The sequence below is a fragment of the Acanthopagrus latus genome, chromosome 3, assembly GCF_904848185.1.
Source record: "Acanthopagrus latus isolate v.2019 chromosome 3, fAcaLat1.1, whole genome shotgun sequence".
Classification (NCBI taxonomy): domain Eukaryota; kingdom Metazoa; phylum Chordata; class Actinopteri; order Spariformes; family Sparidae; genus Acanthopagrus; species Acanthopagrus latus.
The window spans coordinates 16,679,780-16,703,662 of record NC_051041.1 but is presented as its reverse complement, the minus strand read 5'-3'; the positions used below and the strand labels follow the sequence as shown (position 1 = coordinate 16,703,662).

Sequence of the window (23,883 nt, the reverse complement as noted above, 5' to 3'; positions counted from 1 at the left end):
GGGTAAGTCTACCAAGTCAACAGTAGCTCAGCAGTGTTGTTGTTGAAATGGTTTACATTTCACATATAAAATGAGTCTAATAATACAGCCTACTGATATAATACTTACGATGGAATGTTTTCATGTTTTCTGATAAGCACTGGCTGAAACAGACACACACATTTACATCCAGTCAAATCGCTCCTAATGTCGATCATGTTGCTTAGTGCCTTTAACAACATCATGCAGCACCAGCAGGGAGGAGAAATACTCTGTAAACTTGATTCGGATGGAGAAGAAGACATTAGAGTCTTTTCTCCCAAGTCAGAGCCAGAAACTGGACCGGGTGAAAATACTGTCCCGGTCGTGTCACAGCTGCACAACCCTGCACAGATCTACACAACGCCTGATTTGGTCTGAATGAGGCCATCACACACACACACACACACACACACACACACACACACACACACACACACACACACACACACACACACACACACACACACACACACACACACACACACACACACACACACACACACACACACACACACACACACACACACAGATCAGAAACATCTATTAATACATCTTTATATTTCTCTGTGTATGCCACATGACCAACCAGTGACCTCAGGTTGACCCCTGCCCTGCAGCAATGCTACCATGTCATTATATAAGATCACCTCAGGAGAAAAGACTTGACCTGGATCTGACCCCACTTACCTGGGGAAGTCACGCATAAGAATGTATTAAAAAAAAAAAAAAAAAAACAGAACATGGCAAATCATTGAGATAATGCCATTCTTTATTCAACTTTACAGTGGACTGACAAGAAAGCTGCAAAGTTACTCACTTGTTAGAAAAGGCAGTTGGTATAAAAGGCTCTTTTTGCATCCGTAACAGAAAGTAACCAAACATTCCACTGGCTATAGAGAACATCAGAAGGTAGAAATGAACATGTACAACTCAGAGCCGAGTTCTGACTTCAAGACAATAAAAAACATGCCTGCAGAGTATGCAGCCTTAAATCATAGTATATAGAACATATAAACAGGGGATGTGCCTTGTGTTAAGGTGACAATAGAAAACAACTTTTTGATTGTTTCTCTAGTTAGAAAAAAAAAGAAGGTCCATCTAAACCTACAAATGTGCATTAAAATGAGTTCTACAGTACTGTGCAGCCCGAGCGTCTGCAGGTAGCAGCTGTACGAGCTCCCGGTCTCTCTCTGGACGTTACTGCAGCTCCTTCTGAATGCTGCAACGAGACAACACAACACATGAGATCCATCTGCTGTCTGTGCAGCTCTCAGTACAACTCAAGATTGTTGTCATTATTGAACTGTCAGTCATCTTTGTCCAACATACGGTCCAAACCCACAGAAAGTCAACTTTCAATGATTTTTTCTGGGTCTTACTTGTTTGGTTTTTTTTTTTGAAAGTATTTTTTTTGTCTGAAGAGTTTTTTGTCTGAAGAGCGTGACAGGAAACAAGGTAAGAGAGGGGGGGTGACACGCAGCAAAGGGACCCGGGCTGGGAGTCCAACCCAGGTCCGCTGCAGAGCCTCGGCACATGGGTCGCACGCTACTGACCAAGCTAAACGGCGCCCCGGTTTTACTTGTTTTAATGAATAATTTTGCTCAGTCACTTGACACAGATATTAATTGTCATCTAAATAATGTATTCAATGCAGCAGCACAGAAGGATCAGATCTCTACCTCTCCAGATACTCATGGACGTTGTCATGGCCGTTGTAGCGGGCCAATCCCACCAGGATGCCTGTAGCACAGCGGCCCTCCTTCTTACGACACAGACTGCAGTTACACATCCCACGGCAGAGAGGACACGACCAAGTCTACAAAGAAAAGTCCAAATTAAATGGTATCGTATCGAAGTACATGTAGTCTGATATGCACCAGTATGAAAACTTCTTGGGGTCATTTATAATGATTCAATCTGATATACATATATTTATGTCTAAGCTGTGTACAATGGGTTGACCTATTATCGATCCGATGTTCAGCATTTTTCTGATTTACAGAATCTGTGTTTTTTTACCGAATTGTAAACTTGTGCTACTTTGGCCCAGATGCAGCTCGTTATCTGCACTTAACCAGTAACTAAAGTTATCGAATAGATGTAGGAGAGTAACAATGGGCAGAAAATGGAAATTCAAGCAAGTTGAGCATGTCTAGTACTTGAGTTAATGTAATTAGTTACATGACATCACTCTAGTTTATTTTTACACACACTCCAACATGCAGTTTAATGTGAGCACTGAATTAAAGCAGCTGCACATTTACAGACCAACAGTTCAGTCGAAGTGTCTCTAGGTGGTGCTCTCTGCTCTCTGCGTTCAGCTACTCATGTTCCCACTGCTCTGTTGAAAACTAAACTGTCTTTTAAAAAGACATCAGTAAGGCTGTTGACCAAGATGTTAAACGAACCACACGTTTCCTCTTACATGCACAAAACTAAACAGAACAGAACAGCCCAACAGACAATCAGAACGCCTTTTGAAATGCTGTGTGTGAAGTGTCTGTAATACAATAACAACCCATGAACATCACATCATTTTATATTCCTACGTAAATCAAACATTAATACACATGTCTGGTGGAAATTAAAATAAATACAATCTAAACCACAGCTTATGGAAGCGCAGAAGCTTGTAAATATCGTCCCGGACCACTTCATCACCCTCACTGACAATGACAGCATTCTTACTTTTCTTGTTAAATGTTATTTGCTTTTACTTATTATTTCAGATGGACTTTGCATCATATACAGTGACAAATACCCAAAAATTTATAAATAAATACAAAAGTATAACTTACATTCAGGCAAATTAATGTTTGTCTCTTACAACGCAATGTGATATAAAATTCAGCAAATTCAGGTTTGATGAACTTTTTGTTTTTCATCACTGTTGTGTTTTCAGTCTCAGAGGACCCCACACTCACCTCAAGTACACCAAACACAAAGTGAGAAAAACACGAGTTAGTACTGACCGGGTCGAGCAGCACAGTGCGAACGTCCTCTCCATAGCGGTTCTTCAAGCAGGGCCCGCAGAACTGACCTTTGGCCCCCACACAGAAACCACTGCGACACACTGTCTTTGTGTCCACAGTCTTCTGTCTGCACTGGTGACACGAGCTGCCCTGGAACGCAAAGCATTAACATACAATGAAAAACTGCACTAACCCAGCAGGAATCCAGACCGCCTAGTACAGTCCAGCACCAGCACCACTAGAGTCCTGATGTGACTCACATTCTCCTTGTCCCAGATCTTGTCTTTGCTGCGGTACGCTATGTTGTCCAGGTCTTCTTTGGTGATCTCGTCGACCGACCTCACATCATACTGGCTCTTCCTGACCCTCGTCGTCCTCCTCCGTCTCTCACCGGCATGCTCCTTGTCCACCTGCTCAATCACAACACACAGACTGAAGCTCACACAGGTCACTGCTATTCAGCCAAAAAGATTAATGCCACAGCTCACCTCCCTCCATGACAAACAAGTCCCCACCACCACTTTTTAATAGGGGCACCGTTGCTGCGACCTGGTTTAACATGTTTCTTGCCAGAGTGTTCTTGCCTCAATACCACAGTGAACAAGTGTCTGATTGAAGGTTTATCCACATACAATCAAAGCCTTTCCCCCATATACAGTATACAATGAACTGCTTTTACAGTGCAGGTGACAGGTAATCAGGAAATTATCAGTAATAATGACTCCTATATCAAAAAGGTTTCCCTTTCCCATAAACTGAACTGCATTACATGTACATGAGCAGTGTAGGACTGCATGCACACTGGATATGTCAGCATATAGTGTGAAGTGTGTGTTGCACACTGTACCTCCACCAGCCTCCTGATATCTACAGTCTTGGGGCTTCTGCAGGTGAGCGGCTCGCTCTTTTCCTCCACCGCAAAGTTCTCAGGAGGACGAGCCTTACGGGACGGGTTCCTCCTCTCTGACCCAGCCTCTGGTTCAAACTTGCGTTTCCGAGGCGTTGACTTCTCCGACACTCGCTTCTTCTTCTGCAGAGATAACAAGACAGTGGTGAGTTGTACTGTGCGTGATTATTACTACTACAGCAGCAGCAGCAAGGAAGGACCTGCGGTACCTCTCCTTCACACACTTGGACCTGCGGTACCTCTCCTTCACACACTTGGACCTGCGGTACCTCTCCTTCACACACATGGACCTGAGGTACCTCTCCTTCACACACATGGACCTGTGGTACCTCTCCTTCACACACATGGACCTGTGGTACCTCTCCTTCACACACATGGACCTGTGGTACCTCTCCTTCACACACATGGACCTGCGGTACCTCTCCTTCACACACATGGACCTGCGGTACCTCTCCTTCACACACATGGACCTGCGGTACCTCTCCTTCACACACTTGGACCTGCGGTACCTCTCCTTCACACACTTGGACCTGCGGTACCTCTCCTTCACACACTTGGACCTGCGGTACCTCTCCTTCACACACTTGGACCTGTGATACCTCTCCTTCACACACTTGGGGTGTATCAGCCTGTCGCTGAAGGAGCAGCCCGGTGTTGAGATAGTGACCTGCAGGTTGGACTCCTTCACCAGCAGCGATGACAGCTTGTCCATCATCCTGCGCTCTCCCACCACCTACATCGGGTCCAGAGGATCCCAGGATGGAGCGGACCTTCTTGATTAGTTTAACCAGTCTCTTCCTTCCTGCTGCTGAGATGCTGCTGCTGCTCCAGCAGACTACTCCACAGAAAATGGCTGATGCCACCACAGAGTCATAGAAAGAGGTCAGGAGGTCAGGACCTGAGCTTCCTCAGCAGATACAGTCTGCTCTCACATTTCTTATATGTGGCTGCAGTGTGATCAGTAAATGTAAACACAACAACAACAAAACGATTTTACATGCTGTAATTTTGTGTTGTTTTGTATGTATTTTATTGTTGAGTTGTGTGTATATTAAAAAGCCCATCTACACTAGAGAGGGATACTGCACACCATCTTGTCCCTATACAAATAATCATTAACAAACCACAGCTTGTGTAATGTTGTGGTCTTTTTCAAATATCAACATCCACGTTATTAATCATCTACTAAACTATCTGTCTGTTGTTCCTATGAACAGGCACCTATTTTGAGTTTCTTTGGATAAAGCAGTCTGCCAAATGAATGTGACGTGATTTTACTGGTGATCAATATTCTTGATATGAGCCGCTTATTTCCAGCTGAATGCATGTTCATCTCTCTGTTGTGAGAAACTAGTGTTGCTGCTTACACTCACTTGAGGTGTGGAGGGCAGAGTCAGGTCAGCCATGCTGCTCAGATCAGCAAACAGCTTAGCAAGCTGAAAGACAACAGAGACGACCAGAGTCAAAGGACATCTGACAGAAGATGGATTGTGTCAGATCATACAGTTTGTCAGGATCTGGACAAAACACTGAATCTGGTGAGGGTTCAATACCATGGCCTTGTTTTCCTTAATGTTCTTGTCTCGTTTCCTGAGGCTCTGAGACAGGACCTTGTCTTTGTCTTCCTCCACCTCCTCCTCCTCCTCCTCCTCCTCCTCCTCCTCCTCTTCCCCATCCTGCTGCTGCTGCTGCTGCTTTGTCCTCTGCCTTTTGCTGGCTCTCTGTGAAGGACGAGTTTCTTTGACTGGCTTTTTGATTATTTTCTCTTGTGGTTCCTTTTTGGGGGTAGAGAGCCTTTTGACTGGGAACCTGAGGAGCAACAATAAATTACGATTGTTATCTAATCACTGGAGAATCCCAAAGTCATCACAGCAATAAACTCAATAACTACACATGGACAAGGTTCTCCCCAAACAATGGAACAGTGGCGCAGCGCCGCTATACTCATTTTCAATGTTAGCTGCTTTGTAGCGGGTGAGGGTGACGAGCGAGCGTCCGTCCACCCAGCCGATGACTGCGACCGTATCCAAACCAACCCCCCTGACACACATACTCACCTCAAGGCTACTAAAAGACTCCTCCTTTTTGATGGTGGGGCCTCTTCGCCATCAGAGTAGAATCCTGTGTCCCCGTCGCTATCCTCCTCTGAATCCACCACCTGGAGAAAACCAGAGGAAGAAGTCTTCAGTCTGATGCTTTGGCTGTGGTATTGAACACATTTGCATTAAATAATGCAGCCAACAATAAATGCTTAATACCTTGTTCTTTAGCCGTTTGTTAAAACACCCTCTGTCTTCTTCTTCTTCCTCATCCTCACTGAAACCTTCAAACTCCTCCTCACTGTCTGACTGGCTGAACAGGTGAGCCAGCTCCGCAGTGATAAACTTGGATTTGAAACATGGAGCCTGGTGGCAGATATATCAAGCACCTTCTGGGTCATTCAGCAGCCAAATCATACACATTACCTGTGCAGGTTTCTCTCCCCATGTTAACACAACATTTTTTGTTTGCTGAGTTGGTTCTCGTTCTGTTCATCTTGTGCACAATCCTTAAGTCCCAACAATGGTGTGACACTATTCCACTGATCAACAGGTGGCAGTAACATGCCAAGATATGCTGCGATACATCAACAAAGACTGCACACATGGTTGTTAGCAACGTGGGATTTCAATTTTAGTTTTAAATCAGCTTTACACATATTTTATGGTGGAAGAAATTAACTCAACACCTTTGCCAGACTACAAGGATGCATACAATGAGTCTGGGGAGTAACGCTGAATATACAGGAACAATTACTACAACAACTACATTATTTTTCCCAACTGAGCATAAACTTGTACCACATGTTTGCAAAGATTTCTATCAAATATGAATCAAGTGAATGAAAAATTTAAAAAGCAATGATTTTTCCCTGAGTTCCAAGAGGAATGTATTGCAACATTAGTGAATGCTGCGGGAACAACGAGGTTAGTTCAGCTGTGCCACTCGGCAGTTTGCCAGGATCACCTGAGTCGGGGCTGGCTGTCGTTGAAGTGTTTTCTGGAGTTTACGTTGGGAGACACCAAACTGAACCCAAGGACGTCCTTATCACTACAGGCCAGCGCAGCTTCTCAGCCACAACAGGGCAGAGTTAAGTGGAAAAGGAACAAACACTTTGACCTGCTGCTTTTCTTTTCTTTTTTCTTATCTTTGACATTGGCTCTACTTCCTCATTTTTTGTGGCCCCAAAGACACAAATACTGTTGTAAATCATGGGTCAACTGAAATGTAAGGGCTGATACAAATACTCGCTTATCAAGGAGAAGTGATATTCTAACTGAATTAAAATCTTAGTGTCAAAATTTTTAAAAAGCACTACTACCCTACTCCACAACAGAACTATACTCAAGTACAATTTTGAAGTATTTTTCGAGAGCATTCCCATTTTCTGAAACTTTTTGCTTTAACTGCATTACTTTTATACGATAGCTTTTACAAGTTACTAGCAGATCCAGACTTTGCAGTATTGATAGGTCGTTAGTTTGGGGCGGCAATAGCTCAGTGCGCAGGGACATGGCTTGGACCAAAAAAGTGCATTGCTAACATTGCTGTGGGTGCCGTAGCATGTGTGCCAGCCTCTTCACTCATCAGTTTATCCCTATTACAAATCAATAAATATCAATTCAACCATTCACTCAGATACCTGCCTTCTGACCCAAAATGTAGAAAAGTTTTAAAGTCTGAACCTTCTTGCAATTTGGTTTTGCACATTTAATGACGGTGCTCAAATATGGAATTACATCACAGCATACTTATTTCACAAAGCAGACATACATATCTATACAAATCTGTTGTTTTCATTTTTGCAGGTTTTATAAACATGTCAGCAGTTCAAACTCATCTTTGCAAATCATGACACATTAAGCGAAATATAACCAAGTTAAGTGTTTTCTGAGTTGTTAAGCGTTGAGTGTTTACATGTTGCTCTTTCATGGCCTCTTATGACAACAGTGTACAAACCTTTGAGATTATTTGGGACCATCCTGTCACTGGACAGATCCACCATGTTCCCCTCTGACCACTGAACCTGAACTCTTTCATTCTGAGCATTAGTTAGCTCACAGTTCATGTTAAGAGTCACCTGAACAGCAATGTGAGGCGGATCACGTGGAAGCTAGCTGGTTTTAACCGGGTCAAAACAAAGACGTACGATAGATGTGGGGCTCAGTCAGTCACATAATGACATGACTGCTTTAGCTACAGCCACAAATCATCTTATTCAGAGGAGAAAGGCGAGAGAGCACCTGTTCAATGGAGCTCCCTGGGACCAACAACGTTAGCTAACTTAGATGATAACAATGGTGGCCACTTCGGCTCATTGAGACTTTGCTTCACAACAAAAGCCGACGTGGAAAAGAGTGCTGTAAACACACACACTACTGTGCCGCTTACCTTTGACTTGAGGGTCATTTTATCTCCGTTTTGCACCAAATTTCCGTCACACGGAAAGTTTAGTCTTGAATCATGAAAAGCACGGAGAGATTTAAACATCAACCGCCAGAGACGTCTGGTGATTGCAAAAGTGGGTGTTTTCGGTCGGTCGTCTGACACCAAAATGTGTTGTTAAGTCCACTACTTGTAATTATGAGATTCCACTAAAGACTATCCACGTAGAAAGAGTATTCGTTCAATTGTACTTTTTGATTAAGGTGTTTGTCTCTACGTTTAAAGGCAGTCCTTCTTCTGTCTCCCCCCCGCTGTCACAATGGTGCAGTCCGTCCTTTCGCGCGGAAACGGTATATGGGCGTGGTCATGTTCGCCCCATTGACTATAAATCAGTCTGTCTTCTCCTTGACTGTCTGTCTTCCTGTTGTAGATTAAAGATTGTCTATTATTATCAGTCTGAACACAGGTGGAGCAGGTACACTCACACTTTTAAGGTATTCAAGTTTCTAATCCCCTGAAGTTAAAAGAAACATTTTGTGGCCCACTTTTTAATCTGCATAGCTTTAGTTTGTAATTCACGATTCCCGTGGTGTGTTGTTATGGTTGATCTACTGTAGGCCTATAAAGTAGTTCAAACTGCATATAGACTCAAACAGTTTGTATATTAAAGGTGCTCTGTGTGTCAAAACAAATGTATGTTTACATTTCTTTCTCACAGACTCCTCATGAAACATTAGCAACAGTGATTTTAAATCCTAAATCCTTTACAGTTGTGCTACCTGCTAGTTGTCTATTTTGCTGCCTTTTGTCCATTGTTGTGGTCATTTGTACATTAATGTGGCCAGTAGCATAAAACCTGCAGCACATGCATTTTACATGATCCATGCCTTCACACACATGCACAACAAAACAAACACAAAAAGGGATTTGATCAGAAAAAAACATTGTTCTGTATTGCTAACACTGGTCAAAATCTTCACAGGGTAACATTTAATAAAGATAATGAAAAATACAATTTATCAGAACTGATGACCTGACGATATGATGGTAAAACTGTTTTTTCCTGATGATGCTTATGTTCTTGTACAGAAGCATCGTTATCTCGTGATAATGCTCATTCCCTTGGGTGGCCAAATCTGAGAATCAGTGCTGCGCTACCTGTCAAAAGCAAACACCTGCTGTACTGTCAAAATGCAAAATGTTATTTCAAGTTCCCTGAATTGACTGACATCCTGCACAAAGTGTCATTCATAGTTAGGAATCCTACATATTTTGAAGAGCATTTCCTTAAATTAATTGAAAAAAAAAAAAATTAATCAGAAATTTCTGCCAGTCCCAGTTTGGGCAGCCATGAGCCCAGTATTACAAAAGCCCGGCTATGACCCTGACTTAGTGTCTATTGTATCAGCCTACCTGTCGTCTCACCCACCTCATTCCTGTTCTCATTCCTCCACTCTTTTTTAGTTGTCAGAGGAGACAGAGAGAGAGAGAGAGATGCAAAAACACAAAAAATGTCAATCTAAACATCTATAAATCTGTTGATTGTCAACAAGTCAACTGTAGATGACTATTTCTGTCTCTTATTGACATGCTTATTTTGCACCATGAAGGGAGATTATTATTGTACATATTTTAATGTTCATTTCATGAAGTGAAATAACTTCTGTACACAGGCATGAATGCAAATTTGTATCTTTATTGTGGAGTGCTGACGCATATAAACAGAGCAACAGATGAACTGAAACTATTTTGAATCAGACATATTCAACCATATCAGTTAAGAAGGACACATTATGCGGGATGCACAAACAGACGGATGAGTTTTAGAACATGGCCAATCATTCCATTTCTTATATGTGCCAAATGTGTTGAAACGTACTTGTAGCAGCGTCCGTTGAAGCTGTACCAGAACATGGGACAGCCGCCACGCTGCAGCTTCACTTGAGGCACATCTGAAGGAGACACAGCACCCAGAGCCAGACCAAACAGGAAGAGGAACAAGAGCATGTTGGAGTCAGAGTCTCTGTCGCAGCTGCAGGACGAGGGGTTGATGTGATGGTCAGAGACGATCTGAAGTCTTTGGATTCGCAGTGATCTGCTCTGTCGGGTGATAGTGAGAATCTTGCAGAGACAGAAGAGAGCCCGCTTTCTTTTACAGGTCTTGGAGAAGGTGTCCACGCTGCTGGTGTCGTATCATTGGTCCAATGTATATGACAATCACTTTAAACAGCACACAGAACAAAAACATCATCATCTGATGATCATAAAGGAGTTTATGGATCGAAAATGAACCAGGACACCAGCAATGACTGTTCACTCTCCATCAACAGCTGTTAAACTGTGTCACGTTCCCAATGATACAGTCATATCTATTTTTCTTATCTATTCAGCAGAAATGCCAGGAACCAGTCCAACGTGTCCTTGGACCCCTGGGCCAGGATATTTAGATAACAAGGAACATGATTTTTCAGAGGCTGCAATCAGTCCATGAAGCATTTATTGTCAGTGTCACACTGAAGTTTAACTGCCACAACCTTCAATAACTGTTGATACAAGAAAATATTGGTGGAAATCTGAATTTTTTTTTTTTGACTGAGCATTATTATGATCATCATCATCATCACTAAAATTATTATTATCCAGTAATCCTTAGTATTCATTAAACACACAACATGTAACTTCTACCTCCAGGGGGTCTCCATCCAGTCAGAACAGAGCCTGTCTGCCGCGTGTCGACAGCCACCAGCAGTTGTTGTTCAGCACCGTTTCCACAGTGCTGAATAAGAAAGGCCACTCTGTGTGATCAACAGTCTTCTCAGCATCACGTGGGATGATGACAACTTGGACTTGATGAATGTTTGTAAGCTTATTGCAACCTGAGCCTCACACATCCTGAAATCACGTTTTAATGTCAGAAATCATTTCTGTGACCATGAGCCCAGAGCTCTGCAGCACATCACTGCTGCAGGACCGACTGCGACGTACGTCACTCGCAAATGTTTAGCTCCACATTATTCACACTGCAATGCAAAACTATTATCATCCACTGGAACAAGAAGAGTCTCATCAGAAACTTTGGATAAAAGTGAAGCAGGACTCTAAAAAGTGAACCAGGATGAGCAGTGAACAAGTAATAAATGTTCACTGCTCATCAAACTTTGTGGAGTCTGTCACATTCAGGAGTGACTCGTGACACGTGACTCGTTAGAAGCTGTCACAGAATGAAGATGTTGTCACTTCCTTTTATTTTTGCTCGGAGCTTTTCAGTGGAAACATCTGTAATAGTTCTTCTGTTCTACTGCTGTTTGCTTTTGTAATGACTCAGTTAAGTCGTCTCATTTTTGTCAGAAGAAAAGATTTCTGTCTTTCAGAGGGCTTGAAGGTTTGAAAAGTGTGTGTGTGTGTGTGTGTGTGTGTGTGTGTGTGTGTTCTCCGATTCTCATTGTGTCTTTCCGGGTTTCTCTCTGGAAGATCTACATTCTAGTGAACTCTAACTTGAGTCTGGTCATCAGGAGCATGACGTCTGTTGAACATGTGACCAGAGGAAGCTGTTTCCACCAGTGCTATTGTGAACAACAATGAAATGAGTTCCGCCTTGTTTCTAACGAGGAGAAACTGTGTGATACAGAAATGGTTGTGTCATGAACCAGCTCCGAGTTCAGACAAAACAGCGAGACAACAACGAGATTTCACTTAACAGAAGAGTTTATTGAGCTAATCCAAACAACTTTATACAAAAATAAGATCAAGTATGAAGGTCAGTATATCAGTGGTGTGTGAAGTGTGTGGGTTTGTGTGTGGATGTAGGAAATAATTCTAACTAAACAGAAAGTCTGCATGTTGGGAAGGAGAGAGAGAGCCAGATGACTGATAGCCAGGTCATACAGGGAGGAGGAGCCCTGATGTCGATCAGTTTCAGGTGAGGCATCTCCTCCTGACACGCCTCCTCAATCACCTGCACAGAAATGAGTGAACACAAACCAGACAGGGTCGTCACAGCTGCACCTCACAAACTACAGAGTTTGATCAAGAACAACTTAAGTTTCAATAATATTTGCTTCGATCTGTATAAATCTGATATTCAGTCAAACAAATGCTCAACTTAGTTTTGTGAATATTGCATTTCTTTTAAATTCTCCTTTAGTACAAATGTGTCGTGATGAACAGGTCAGATTAGACATTTCAGTTTGCCATGTGAAGCCGTTTGTCTCCACAGTTTGCACAGAAACATTTTCTGCCTCTTCCAGAAAACAACTGTGAAGATTTTCCTCAACACACTAAAAATAGATGTTAATCAATAATGGCTTTTAAGTTTAAAGATTAAAGCTTAATCTTTATGTATAATATGACATTATAGTATTCTCATTGATCATATTTTGCATAATTAATCTGAATCCTCAAAGTAACCAGTGACTTAAGTTATCAAATAGATGTAGTGAAGTAAAACAGTACAACACTGAGCAGTGAAATATGGAGCTCAAGTATAAAATATCTGTTTCCAGTTTCCATGAACGTTGATTTTTGAGTCTCATTCCCAGCTCCTCAAATACTGCCTCGCTGGGACTGTAGATCGGGTCGGTCGCCATCCCAAGGTGTCAGTGTTTTCTTACAAATAGGACCTTTAAGAGTTTTTCATGAAATGACCCAAACCCAGGACACACAGAGGTAGGAAGGTAAAACAAGCTTTAATGATCAGCTGGGATCCAAAACGCAAAAAACAAAAGGAGAATTTCAATCATCACATTTAAATCTGTCATCACTACAGAGCAACAGGTGGAAAGTCACTGATCACCTCAGAGTCCAATCCAGGTGCACACACACACATTCATTATACACAGTTATCTTTGTAGTAGCACATCAACAGAGAAACAGGTGAACAGGGCCCAGGTTGAATCAGACATATGGAACCACATCAGTTAAGAAGGACACATTATGCGAGATGCACAAACAGAGGGATAAGTTCCTGAACACAGACAGTCATTCCACCTCCGATCTGTGCCATGGTTGTTGTGAACACAGGGTTCACTTCCTCCGTAGTTGTTTGGCTCTCCTGCATTCCAAAAGACAAAGTCCACTGCACAACCATCAGACCACATCCATCTTCCATCTTTGTGGATGTCACTGAGTCCGATCCAGGTGGGTCCTTCACCGTGGTCAAAGTTCTTGACCAGGGACTTGACAAAATCCTCTTCCTCGCGACTGTGGATAGACACCAGGTTGGCTCCCTCTGACACACAGTACAGCTCTGCATCAGCCCAGGTCAAATGTGTTGAAACGTACTTGTAGCAGCGTCCGTTGAAGCTGTACCAGAACATGGGACAGCCGCCACGCTGCAGCTTCACTTGAGGCACATCTGAAGGAGACACAGCACCCAGAGCCAGACCAAACAGGAAGAGGAACAAGAACATGTTGGAGTCAGAGTCTCTGTCGCAGCTGCAGGACGAGGGGTTGATGTGATGGTCAGAGACAATCTGAAGTCTTTGGATTCGCAGTGATCTGCTCTGTCGGGTGATAGTGAGAATCTTGCAGACAGCTGAAAGGTCATTTCATTTATAGGCCTCAGTGAGGGCGTTTACACTGTTGGTATCGTATCTTTGTATACAGCTACACACTATCTGGAAATGAGCCATATAAGACCACAGGCTCACGTGCAGCTGTAACTAAAAACCTGTCATGCACTTATTGAACCCCTGAACATGCCAAATGAACTTCTGTTGCATCAAAAACATATTAATAAAGTAAAAATCAATGTGCTCTGTAACCCCTTACATTATTGTCCTTAGAATAAAAGTCAGTGAATGAGTATTAGGCCCTTTTAAATATGTCTAATCTTTACCCCACCTGAGTGTAAATGTACTAGAGAGACATGCCCTGAAGATAAACACAAAGGCGCAAATGAAAAACAAATGGTAACTCTGATTGGCACCCAGCTGTTAGCGCGCTAACAACACACAAAGACTGAATCTAGGTGGCCTGCTGGGCGGCTCTGGTTTCAGGCCTGGATCTAGTTGTTAGCATGTTAACTTCAGTAGATATCTCTGCAACACAACAGAGATGTTTTTGACATGGCACCAAAATATTTTAGAAACATTATTTCTTTGCATCTTGATAATAATTTCTAACACTGCTACATATGTCACCTTAAACAACCATTATGATTTAAACTGTACTGATCTGGTTGGTGATACGTTAAGCAGAGCTCCAAAATCAAGGCACGTGTAATGCAGCTGTAAATCTACGGCTAAAAAACCATGGTTACGTTAACACAGGACAGTGGACAATGTTTTGAACTTGTGTAAAAGAAAACATAATCTTTGTCTTTATGGGTTAGTAGAGTTGAATAAATATGACAAATTATAATTTTTCTCCATATTACCATTAGCAGCTCTTCCAAATCTCAATATTTTTTATTAATCGATTAAAAAAGACAAATCTGAAACTATTAAATATTATGGAGATATTTCCTCATCACTGAAATGATCTGTTTGTGCTGCATTGATGAAAAAGACTTCCTCTGTACATACAGAACCAGACACCAGAACCAGACACCAGAACCAGACCGAACAACAAGAGCAACAGCAGCATGTTGGAGTCAGAGTCTCTGCTGAAGAAATAAGGACCACGAGCTTAGACGGAGATGTCACAGAAAACCTATAATTTATTCAGTTCAGTCATATTTGACATAATAAAACGCAGCTTTAGAAAAGACATGTGGCTTCAGCTGTCAGGAGGTTGAGGGTCACGAGGGGAGACGTATTGCTTCGTGGGTGACTCATTTTTTTGTTTCATTTACAACTGATAAATAATAACATACCAAACATGGGCATATATTTACACATCAACAATATTACAATAGTACAAAGCCTTCGCCGTGTCTCTCTTGCATTGTGAACTTTGTGTCTTTTATTTTAACATGCAAACAGGTTTTAAACAACAATGCTTTAAAAAACGTAACTTTACAGTCATGACGACAGCCAATAGAACACTGAATACACCTTCCTGTTGGTTTCCTGTCCATGACAGCAGAGGACAGATGAGACTTGCTGACTTTATCTTATGCTGCCCTCAACTGGCCACTAAACGTAACAACAAGAACTTTTACATTCCAGCATCACAGCTTCAAACCAAAGACAAGTTTCTTTATCGAGAATGCACGTCGACATTGTTGAACCTCTGAACATGGCACATGATCTTCTGTCACCTCAAAAATACATAAATAAACAGTATATTACAATAAATAACCAGTATAACACAGTCATTCTGCTCTTGGAACACACTGAGCAGAGGTGTGTTTGTGCATGTGTGTGTCATGTACAGGTCAACAGTAAGAATGACAACCACCAGGCCGTTCCATGACTCCGATATCAACAGACCATGGTTCTGATTCATCGGCTCAAAGAAACTCTGGTTTCGCTAAAAGCATCTTTAAAGCAGAAAGTGGAACTTTAACGCCGTTTCTCTTATGAATCAAACGCTGAACTTGAAACCAACGAAACATGTTGGCATGTCTGGTTTGACTAGTAGCACATGAAGGATAATGACAGCTACTGTTATCTTAGCTTTTGATGCTAAATGCTAATTTTGTGTTCAACTTGATGTTAAAGACTAGCATTTAGTTAGTGTTAAGCTAAAGGCTAAGAAAATTGGCAAATGCTAAATACTAGCTGAATGCTAGTGTTAGCAAACTTCAGGCAAATACAGCTACAGCATTTATCTTTATCCCATAACTCCTGAGAAGCTGCAGTGGCTGTCATCAAGCACAAGCTATATAGTCTTGCTTTAAATGGAAAATCCACTCTATGATCTGTATAATTTAAACTGTACACATTGAATGGCTAAAATAAGCTTTGAACAGGAATGGATCAGTTTGGGCGATGCTCAGTTTTCAGAGCATCTACAGGAAGTGCTGGTGACAACAACAGCTTGGAGTTTTTAATAACAGACGAAGTCCAAGCTGCTCACAACACAAGAATGATGTTTAAAAGTGAGTCTTCACCTTCAGATCACCTCCGATCTTTCTTTTAAATTTTTTTTTAATGATGCAAAGATGTTTAAAGTGTATGATTGGTTAAGACCTGCAGGAGAAAGCAGCTCTGTGCTCTGTTGAAATGATGATGAACACTTCTGGTGAAAGACATTTCTACTGTATTGCACTTTACCCCCCAATGTTTCCTAACTACCCAAACAACACACGACATGCACCGCTCCATTACATTTAGGATTCTTTCCTCCTACTCAGCAGAGATGTAGGACTGACTGGCTGTGTGAGCAGATAGAGGCCGAGGACCAAAGAACACACCTCAGGTCTGCCAGGTGTGAAGACTGCTCCGGGGTCAAGGGCGTGATTCTTGACTTAATTTGTAAAAATCATCACCCATTAAGTATCATTTCTGAATGACTGCCCTCATCGCATGCTGCATTACAGACGGATGCAGTGATCGTTTTATTAAGACAGTTCCTCAGTGATTTGAATAGCAAATAGGTGTTTTTCATAGGAAGATGTCAGAATTTGAGGATTTATTTGGTTCAAAGGATCATTCTCTCAGTAGTTAGAAAGCCACAATAATGAGAACCAATGTTAGAGGGACAACCAGAGTCTTGGCATCACAGAGGAAGCTTCTGCTTCTATTCTGTCCACACCTGTGTTCATTTCTCAGTTTACCTAGAACTGTTGAATAATCTGTTCAGTCAGTGAGAACGAATCATCCATGTCATAATGAATGAACATGACTTTGTTGAATAAAACTATTTCTTAACAAAGCTCTGACGTGCTCTGTTCATATAACTCAAGGATAAAAAAGAAAGAAAAACAGCTCTATGATGGAGCTGTGTTTCCATAGCGACCCAGCTTGTGTTGGATACCATCATGCACCTTGAAACCAGTCATCATTATGTCAGCAAGCATCTCTCCAGGACTCTCCAGGACTAATTCAAGGGAATCTAAAAGACACTGAATCCTAAACAAACCTCGGCCTCTGTAGTGCGTCTGTGCTGCAGAACTCCATGTGACGTTTGGCACTGAAAATGTATAGGTCCATATAATATACAATGTAAAATCAGCATTATCTATACACACAAAGACATCATAGAGAAGAGTGCATGAGGAGTGTTTGGCTAAAAGTCAACCGGACTCTGAAATGTGAAGCAGAACCAGTAACCGTGTGTTTGGACTCGACACGTTCAGGAGAGCTTTAGTGATCTGAAGCGTCAGTCAGTCAGCCTGACACACACAACACGCTGTGAGCGAGGTGCAGATATGTTTCTACCTCGTACTGCATTAGCTATCACATAATAACCAAAAAAGGCTCCACACTAACACCTAAACAACGATGGCGTGTATCTGGGATCGTCACAGGCAGGTGTGTGAGTCCTGACCCACCGAGCGGGTCGACAGATCCAACTCCTCCACAGAACGTTTGTATTTACAACTGAAATGATGAGAGGCTATCAAGTCCTTGTTGACCTCTGAGGCGGGCGACCACACTTTGACAAAAATTTAAAAAAGGAACATTCCACCTGGAGAACAGGCTCATAAATTACCAAAAGCTCATCACAGGAACAAAAACAAGGGCACATTCAGTCCAGTAGATACTGTACAAACTAATTACAGCCTTCTCCATTTGGCAAATGTTCATGTGCAGACTCTCTTTCTATGGACAGTTCAGAGTGTGCACGGACTCCTTTTCATCAGAACCCATGGCACCTTTGAGTCCACCTGGCACCTCTGCTGGTACTGTGATGTTGTTGCAGTGGATGTGTGAGTGTGTGACGTGTCTCTGCACAAAGCATCGCACGTACTGGTTGAGGTTGTGTCTATGAGGGTACGTGTGTGTGTGTGTTTAAGCGCGGGGCTCCAGTTTGTGTGACAGTTCAAAGAGCGTCTGCTGATTGTCGATGATGTGCAGGTAGTGAACGCTCGCCCTCACCTCCGCACTGTCCACCCCGATCACCTCGTTGCCTGAGAGACGGACAAAAAACATGCACATTAGTGAGCCAGAAGAGTTTTCTGTACACTGCTGCTGTAAACACAGACTGTATTATAGACATATAAAGGGAGTCAAGGACCGTCTGGAGATGGTTGCTTGGAAACTGTGAGAGACAAGTGTGTTGAGAGACTCAGGTAGGCTGTAGTTCACTGACTGAGCAGCAGGCGGCAGTAGATTCCTCACAATGAGTTACTCCAAAGCTATTCACAGTGAGTCTGAGGAGGGGAGATGCTGAGCCTGGAGAGCCTCTGTGACTAACCCAGCTGGTCTCTGATCAGTACCACTGCACCTGCTCAGTTCACTCTGATGGGAAAACACTCACCTGGCTGGTCGCTTTGGCAGTGGCGAATCATTCTCACGGTGTCTGCGATCATGTGCTGTTGGTTTAAGAGAAGACATGAAGTGTCAACATAAACACTGGACATAAAGAATATCTCTGGAACTATTTCTATGTGCTTTCCTGAGAACTCAAGTTCACAAGACCAACTTAAGAACAAACGGGAAGAAGCTCATCACGGTCGTTTGCACCAGTCAGGTCGCACAGTTCCAGAGCAGTGGTGCTGAAAAAATGACCAGAACACCAGCTAAAGGTGTAGCAGGCTGGGTGGCAGGAAGGATCTGAGAGCCGGGGAGGTGTCTGTATATGAGGGAGTTCAGAACGATACAGAGGAGCTTGGCTACCAAGGCCTCAAAGAGGCAATGATGAAATCTACAGTCCTGCAACACTTAACGGCTTCAACAACTCCACAAACCAAAGACACATGGAGAAAGGTCTCAATTATCAGGTCACGCTACAGTCTGCTCACATATGGCCAATAAATAGTGATTAATGTATGTAAATTGGTGCATTGGTTAATAAAACCCTTTATTTAATGCAGATGTACTGATTATATTTCCAGGTGACTGGGTCCTGGGACACGTACAGCGTTTCTGTGGTTTCTTCAGACTCACTGACGTGTTCAAACAAACTTGAGCTGCTGTCTGAGGTGTTTCTGTCCTCACCAGCACCGGACCGTTTGTCTCTTCTTCTTCCTCATAGAAACTCAAGATTTTCTTTTCTTTGGCAGCATGCCGCTCTGATTAATGACAGTGAAACAGACGTATGATGGAGCAGCAGTGGCTCAGAAGGCAGAGCTGGCTGTCCACTAATCACAGGGTTGGCAGTTGGATCCCCAGATCCTGCTGTCCACATGTGGACGTGTCCTTTAGCAAGAAACCAAACCCCACATTGTTCCCGCTGTTAGACCAGCACCCTGTTAGGTGGCTTGCTGTTATTGGTGTATGTGTTTGTGTTGAGGTGAATGAGAGGAAGAGTGCTATATTAATGATATCCTCTTTACCATTTATGTGATGATGTCATAATCACATGACTTCACACACTGACGCAACTCACCAGCTTCTCGAAGTTGACCAGGTTGTCATGGAAGGTCTTATTTCCTTCATGGATGAAGGTGATATCTAAGAGCAGAAGAGTGTGTTCAGGTTCATTCACCAAAAACTATAAAGTTTATACGTGTGTGTGAGTGTGTGTGTATGTGTGTGTGTGGGTGTGCGTTTGTGTGTGCGTGTGTGAAGCCGTGATACCTTTCAGGAGAAGAGGCATGAAAGGGATCTTGGGAGGTTTCATCCTCTTGAAGGCTTCCCTATAAGCTTTGTGGTTCAAAGATGGATCCTGAGGAAAGACGGTGGAACGACGGAGGAAGAGAGTGAAGGGAGAGGGTTGAAAAAGAGTGATCGCATCAAAAGAGGAAAATATTTCAAGCTCTGCTTCCATCTCAGTCTGCTGAGTGAGTCTCACCGTGATGAGCTCCAACTCTGAGAAAAGCTTCTTGAACTTCCCCGGACATTTCTGAAAGGAAGTCATTGGGTCAGATTTTCATCAGGACACACATTTGTGTAAGCAAACACACACACACACACACACACACACACTCTTACCTCCCAGGTTTGGTTGAGGCGGCTGACAGCTGCTGTGTTCAGACCCATGATGATGGCAAATGCAGAGTTCAGATTTCTTTGGGCTTTACAACTACAGACACACAGACACGATCTTGAAGAAGGACATCATGTCTGGAAATCTTGCCGCACTTAACACCTGCACTTTTATCTGTGTGTATTTCTCAGTGTGTGTTCTTACTGAGCAGCGATCTTGATGAACTTCTTGAGCAGCTGCACTCTCTTGTTGAGCGATACACACATCAGAACCTCGGACATGACCCACTGCTGGACCTCGTTGCAGCGCTGGAGCAGAACTGAGAGCGCCGCCGTGTGGCCGGTGCCAGGAGCCCGGCTGAGGGTGTAGTACACCAGCTCCTGCTGCATGTGGAGGGAGGAGATATCACCATTATTCTGATGGAATGTCTGTATGTCTGTAGACCATTTTCACACAGCAGCCTTTTCTTCTCTTTCTCGATTAAATGAAAAGGAACGTGAAATCCAGAGGGACGACTGCAAGTTAAAACATCCGATCACTTGTTTGCTACTGTTGATCAGATCTGTCAGATTCAGTTCTATGATCTACACTCTGGGCTACAACATTTGAGTGGGTGGAAAAGGCTCTCTGTGTGAATACGGTCGATAAAACTGATTTTCAGAATCCAAGGCGACATCTTAATAAACCGATTAACCATCATAGAAAACAGAGACATGCAGCAAATGCTCAGATTGAGAATCGAGGACAAAACATAGTGAAGACTTAAAGATACAAACACATTCACAGCCTGTGACTTTTCATCTGACGCACTCAGCTGCAGGAAGACTTTCTACTCAGGAGCCAGTGGGGCTTGTAGAGCATTTGCATCTTTAATGCTTATGTTCTGCCAATCTCTGTCATGAATATGAATTTATCATAAGCCACATGCCAACAAAACGTGTGTGTGTGTGTGTGTGTGTGTGTGTGTGTGTGTGTGTGTGTGTGTGTGTAGTGAGTATATACCTCATGGATGGATTTGAAGAGGCTCCAGTCCAGGTGTGTGAGAGCAGCTGCCACGTCCCAGGTGTTGATACCCAGGAGCCGCACTGGCCTCCTGCTAAGCTCAGCACTGTCTGTTAGAGGAGGCTGCACACACAAAAGTAAAGTTAGCACAAGGAAAGACACTGTGTAAACAAATACAGAGCACACTGTGCATACACACAGTTTCTGTCTATCAGAACCATGAGGAGATCCATTTAAAGAAAGCAGAGAGGAGCGACAACTTTTACAACACAACTGTTCTGTCCGACTGGTTACAGGTTGTCGTATTAACTTCAGTTCTCCATGCGTGAGTCTCACAGTTGACTCGTGTGACAAAATGCAGAAAGGTTCAAGGGGTATGAATATTTGTGCAACCACTGTAAATAAAACTAAATGCTACCAGCCTACAAGCTGGACAGACAGTTTTTAAGCTGGTCCACTGTAGTGGATCCACCACTGGAACAGGTGGTACACTTCCTAATATTGTAAAATCATTCAAGGATTCACTACCGAAGCTCCACTGCGGAGAAACACCTCATACTGAGTCGGGCAACAACAAAGTCATTGTGGTTCACACCTTTTCTCTCCACTGAGTCAGACTTCTTAACAATCAGCTGGCCTGAGTCTTTCTGCTTTGCTTATAACGCATGACTTATCATAACTCTGTGTAAATACATCAGAATTAGAATATTCATAACATGCCTGATTTAACCAGACGATGATGCAGAGGCTACCAACAATATCAGAGAGGTTGTGATTTGTTTTAAACCTTCAAACTGCATCTTTAACCTCCATCTGAGATGAAAAATTGCAAAGCTTCAGTGTTTATGACAGAGAATCACACAAACCAAGATCTCAGTAAGATCCCTGCGACAGGCCATGAGCTTTCCCTGCGGGGTCAGAGACTCTGAGTACACACAGTCACTGGGCTGCAGCACCCTCCGCTCTGCAGACACAACACAGAACAGGAGAGTTTAGATAGTTAACATCAATACAAAGCATCAGTATAAAGTTTAAACATCTATCAGTAGTGGGATGTATGGAATAAACAGATTAAAGAACAGTGATGGATACAGAGTGGTCAAACATCCAGTTTCTCATTTCTGACACTCAGACTTACAAATGCAAACTTGACCTCACAGACCAAACATTGACTATTAAACTGTATAAAAATATGTTGTTAATATTAACTTTTAACCGCTAAGTTACATCCAGTCTATAATCCATTCACAGGACAGGGAGTTGAGGACAAGGCTTGACTGGGAACCACTCGTTAAGTAAATTCACATTTTCAGGAGTGAATGTCATATTTCTACTGATGTGTTGAGTGTGGAATGTGTGTTTGTCATGTTTGCGTGAGTTCACCTCCAGTTTGTGACACCACAGCGAGCACAGTGTCGTCTTCTGCTCGGTCCATCTTCTGACCCACGATCCTCAGCAGCTCATGGGCCTCCATTGAGGGGTGCGTGTGGACGCTCAGGTAGGAATCAGCGCTCACGTATACACAACAAATAACTGGAAGACATCATAGACCAGTAAAGACTTGAAATGATTTGATATGAAGCAGAAGCAGAAACAGTGACGTTACAAGCAGCAACACAGATGGACGAGGAGTAACTCCCAGACGGTCACTGTGAACAGTCCTGGGCAGTGTGTGTGTGTTGTGTATGTGTGTGTTTTGTGTTTGTGTCGGTTACTCACCGTCTCTCGTCTCAGTTGCTGGACTTCTGAGCTGCAGAGAGTTTTCCTTCAGACTCAGCTGCTGATGCACTGGTTTGCTCTGACAGAGAGCAGAAGAAGAATCACTGATGTTTAAAACTGTATTTACTGTATTTATACTTCACTGAAGGTGCTGAGGACACGTGCAGCTCAGAGCATGTCATGTCAAGTTTATTGTTTGATTTAAATTATTTCCATTTTGCATATAATTGTCTCCATGTATGGTATTCTGATGTCATTAACAGCCAGTCTAAGTGCAGGAATTGATCCTTGACACACTTTTGAGGAGGCTGTATCACAGCACCTCTAATATTTACCAAATGATATCGTGGCATGGATGTAGTCAGTAGCTAACATGACCCTGTCACTGACTTACCTTTTGGTTTGGAGGGCAGTCATCCACAGTGCTATAAGATATAAAGAAGCACAACAGTGAGAGGGGTCACAAAGACAATATTAGTTATTTAGTCATATTTAATAGAGAGAACAAAAAGTCCTCTTGCAGAGACAAACACACTTACTGTCTGCGACGAAGGAGTTTCTGGAACTCCTTCAGGTCTTTCTCCAGCGTGGGGAACTCATACAGATCTTCTAAAACACACCTGTAGAGGGTCTGATAGAGAGAAAGAGAGCAGAACAACACAATCTGTGTAATTACACCCAGTGGATCAATGATTAGAAAAGGTGGTAACTGGCTGTAGGAGCAACTTCTGAATGCCTTAATCCTCATCTTTGGATGTCATTAGACTCTTTAACATCCGTTCGTTACTGGCTCCACATTGACAGATGTCTGTAATATTAACAATCAACAGCCGTCTGTCGGACAGCATATAGAAGTGTTCACATAGGAGAATTATCATGATTTTAAAAAGGGATTTATGATCAGTAGAAACATCCTTT

The 23,883-nt window shown here is 42.8% G+C and overlaps 3 protein-coding genes across 4 annotated transcripts in view; all 3 read right to left on the bottom strand.

The window, feature by feature from the left end:
• Positions 1-769: 769 nt before the first annotated feature.
• Positions 770-8,624, bottom strand: cdca7b (cell division cycle associated 7b). Of its 2 annotated transcripts, none has more exons than XM_037092767.1 (10): positions 8,332-8,624; positions 6,159-6,305; positions 5,958-6,058; positions 5,454-5,709; positions 5,268-5,336; positions 3,841-4,023; positions 3,254-3,403; positions 2,994-3,143; positions 1,701-1,837; positions 770-1,240 (listed from the first exon to the last, which is right to left on the bottom strand). In XM_037092767.1, exons 1-10 carry the CDS (start codon positions 8,428-8,430, stop codon positions 1,219-1,221), a joined length of 1,314 nt encoding a protein of 437 aa, XP_036948662.1. In that variant the 5' UTR covers positions 8,431-8,624; the 3' UTR covers positions 770-1,218. The 2 variants fall into 2 exon arrangements, with proteins under 2 accessions (XP_036948662.1, XP_036948663.1); XM_037092768.1 differs by having other exon boundaries at positions 5,274-5,336; positions 8,332-8,620.
• Positions 8,625-12,999: 4,375 nt separating this feature from the next.
• LOC119016770 (lactose-binding lectin l-2-like) lies at positions 13,000-14,831 on the bottom strand. The gene has a single exon (XM_037093002.1). The coding sequence runs from the start codon at positions 13,731-13,733 to the stop codon at positions 13,242-13,244; it is 492 nt and encodes a 163-aa protein (XP_036948897.1). The 5' UTR covers positions 13,734-14,831; the 3' UTR covers positions 13,000-13,241.
• Positions 14,832-14,963: 132 nt separating this feature from the next.
• The window catches only part of rapgef5a (Rap guanine nucleotide exchange factor (GEF) 5a), a 49,781-nt gene continuing 40,861 nt past the window's right edge, over positions 14,964-23,883 (bottom strand). The window contains exons 14-26 of the mRNA XM_037093001.1: positions 23,505-23,596; positions 23,360-23,390; positions 22,966-23,044; positions 22,630-22,779; positions 22,113-22,210; positions 21,247-21,369; positions 20,449-20,627; positions 20,250-20,340; positions 20,110-20,160; positions 19,896-19,983; positions 19,705-19,769; positions 18,634-18,688; positions 14,964-18,283 (exon numbers count right to left, since the gene is read on the bottom strand). Of these exons, the coding sequence (XP_036948896.1) occupies positions 18,165-18,283; positions 18,634-18,688; positions 19,705-19,769; positions 19,896-19,983; positions 20,110-20,160; positions 20,250-20,340; positions 20,449-20,627; positions 21,247-21,369; positions 22,113-22,210; positions 22,630-22,779; positions 22,966-23,044; positions 23,360-23,390; positions 23,505-23,596 (1,221 nt within the window). The 3' untranslated portion in view covers positions 14,964-18,164. The remainder of the gene's footprint in view (positions 18,284-18,633; positions 18,689-19,704; positions 19,770-19,895; positions 19,984-20,109; positions 20,161-20,249; positions 20,341-20,448; positions 20,628-21,246; positions 21,370-22,112; positions 22,211-22,629; positions 22,780-22,965; positions 23,045-23,359; positions 23,391-23,504; positions 23,597-23,883) is intronic.

What these genes read in the sequence shown, in the direction of transcription:
- cdca7b (XM_037092767.1), bottom strand. Translation starts at nt 8,430, where the DNA reads ATGTTTAAATCTCTCCGTGCTTTTCATGATTCAAGACTAAACTTTCCG. An exon ending in ACAAACGGCTAAAGAACAAG is followed by an intron (nt 6,059 to 6,158) that starts GTATTAAGCATT and finishes GGTTTTCTCCAG; the next exon opens with GTGGTGGATTCAGAGGAGGA. An exon ending in AGTCTTTTAGTAGCCTTGAG is followed by an intron (nt 5,710 to 5,957) that starts GTGAGTATGTGT and finishes GTTGCTCCTCAG; the next exon opens with GTTCCCAGTCAAAAGGCTCT.
- LOC119016770 (XM_037093002.1), bottom strand. Translation starts at nt 13,733, where the DNA reads ATGTTCTTGTTCCTCTTCCTGTTTGGTCTGGCTCTGGGTGCTGTGTCT.